At 45.1% G+C, this 2,344-nt stretch overlaps 1 protein-coding gene across 1 annotated transcript; it reads left to right on the top strand.

Moving 5' to 3' along the window:
* The first annotated feature begins 692 nt into the window (after nt 1-692).
* LOC143419954 (insertion element IS630 uncharacterized 39 kDa protein-like) lies at nt 693-1,967 on the top strand. The gene is made up of 2 exons (XM_076887826.1): nt 693-1,084; nt 1,266-1,967. Exons 1-2 carry the CDS (start codon nt 782-784, stop codon nt 1,908-1,910), a joined length of 948 nt encoding a protein of 315 aa, XP_076743941.1. The 5' UTR covers nt 693-781; the 3' UTR covers nt 1,911-1,967.
* The last annotated feature ends 377 nt before the right edge of the window (nt 1,968-2,344 follow it).

Genomic DNA, 2,344 nt, shown 5'->3' with positions numbered 1-2,344 from the left:
CAACTTGAAGCTTTTGTTACCATACCTCAAACACATGTACCCCTACCTTAAACAAAAGCGCTGCTTTGCACCCCAGTTCCAATTATGCAACACACCTACTCCTTTATGCAACACACATGGTCCTGCATGCTACACTCTATTTCATACATAAGACACTTCGCTCACAAAATGAAATTTCAGGGTGCCATTCGGAAAACACATGTATCCAAAATACAAAACACATTGGGTAATTGCAACCACTCAAATACACACCTGAAGGCACTTACTTGCAAAACCGAACACCAATTAGCCAACTACAAAAAGCCCTCAGCGTAGCCATTTCAAGAACTTTGCAAGCATGGATGGAGGGAGAGCAAGAGGAAGAGGAAGAGGAGGAGGAGGAGGAAGAGGAGGAGGAGGCCGAAGAGGCCATGCACAGACCCATATTTCTGATGAAATAAGAGCAACTTTGGTGGACCATATCATCAACCATGGCCTGACTATGAGGGAAGCTGGGCAGAGAGTCCACCCACATCTAAGCCGCTTCACAGTGGCATCTGTAATACGAACATTCCGACTAGAAAACAGGTATGTCTGCACCTCCATACCTTCTGCTCTACTCAGATGGTTTCATAGCACTGTTCTACAGTATATCACATTACCATATCAAGTGTACGGGGTGCTAATGCTCCTTTTGCAGCCAACGTGGCTGATTCCTTATATTGAAGTACAGTGTTGTACAGTGGATGACACAGTACATACAGTAAAGTACTGTAAGAAAAATAAGCAAACCGATGACAATATGTGGTTGTATTCCTCCAGAATGACCCGAAGACCTTCTGGGGGAGGACGGCAACGCCTGTTCACACAACAGCAGGAACTTGCCGTTGTGGACCTAGTGAGGGCAGACAATGCCATCCGTCTCCACCAGCTACGACGGAAAATACTTGCAGACAGGCGAGTGTTCAGCAACATAAACCATGTGAGCATCACCACCATCAGACGCATCTTGGGTAAACTCAGCATCACCATGAAGCAGCTCTACAGAGTCCCATTCGAGAGGAACAGTGACACGGTCAAAGGACTTCGAGCTGAATATGTACGGGTACGTGTAACTGTCCCTTACATTTACAATAGAGTATTGGTGAAGTCCAGTAGCAGCTGAATATGTACCATATCAGTACCACATGGATCTATTCTGAGAGCTACACAGGTACCTGTGTGATGGGGTGAGGGTGCTGTATGTGTAGCACTTTAGTACAGTGATATGTTCCCCTTTTTTTCAGAGAATCTTGGCCATGGATGGAGCTGCACAGCCTCATGAATACATTTTCATTGATGAAGCTGGATTCGACCTGAGCAAAACAAGACGACGGGGTCGTAATGTAATTGGCCAAAGGGCAATTGTGCACGTCCCAGGGCAGCGCGGGGGAAACATCACATTATGTGCCGCCATATGCCTTCGAGGGCTTCTGCACCATCATGCAATACTAGGTCCATACAATAGCCAACACATACTCACATTTCTAGATGCTCTCCATGATATAGTTGTACAGAACAGACCAGATCAGCCCAGGTTTGTGGTGATATGGGATAATGTCAGTTTCCATCGGGCTGCTCTGGTCCAGGCCTGGTTCTCCAACCACAATCAATTTGAAGTGGTATACTTGCCCCCTTACTCACCATTTTTAAACCCTATAGAGGAATTTTTTTCGGCTTGGAGATGGCGTGTATATGACCGCCAACCACATGCCCGCATGCCTCTTCTGCAGGCAATGGAACAGGCCTGCGGCGACATTCAGGTGACAGCAATCCATGGATGGTTTCGACATGCAAGAGGATATTTTCCCCGGTGCCTAGCGGGAGAGGACATTGCTTGCGATGTTGATGAGGTCCTGTGGCCAGACCCCAACAGACGGCGGGATCCATGAGCCCACTTATGCACAATTGTCATGGTTTTTTGTGTTTACAGTATAGTGTTTTTTCTATTGCAGTACTATTGTGTTGTTGTTGTTTTTTTTTTTGCTTTATCTGAATTCATGGTACTGCAATGTACAATATTGAGTAGGTCTATTTGCGTTTTTGGTTGTTTGGAAATGTGTCTCCTGTAAATGTGCCTTCTGAATAAACAATGGAAATCAAGGACTGCAGTGTTTTATGTAAAGAAGACTAGTGTGTTCCCCCTGATCTGTAAGTGTTTGCATATGATGCAAGTATGTGTCATTTTGTCAACAGAGTTACATTTTGACAAAGAAATGTTAGGTTTTGACAGCAGAGTTTAGGTTTTGGGAGTGGAGTTTCAATTTGGCACAGATGTGAATGGTATATTTCCCAGTGTTGTGTCATGTGTACTTGTGTGTACAGT

The sequence above is a fragment of the Maylandia zebra genome, linkage group LG8 (genome assembly GCF_041146795.1).
Source record: "Maylandia zebra isolate NMK-2024a linkage group LG8, Mzebra_GT3a, whole genome shotgun sequence".
NCBI classification, from domain to species: Eukaryota; Metazoa; Chordata; class Actinopteri; order Cichliformes; family Cichlidae; genus Maylandia; species Maylandia zebra.
Note: the sequence above shows the minus strand (reverse complement) of the source record. Positions and strands in the feature narration are given on the sequence as shown.

Coding starts and splice junctions, on each gene's coding strand:
- LOC143419954 (XM_076887826.1), top strand. CDS start 782: ATGTGGTTGTATTCCTCCAGAATGACCCGAAGACCTTCTGGGGGAGGA. Junction 1,085..1,265: donor TTCGAGCTGAATATGTACGG/GTACGTGTAACT, acceptor CCTTTTTTTCAG/AGAATCTTGGCCATGGATGG.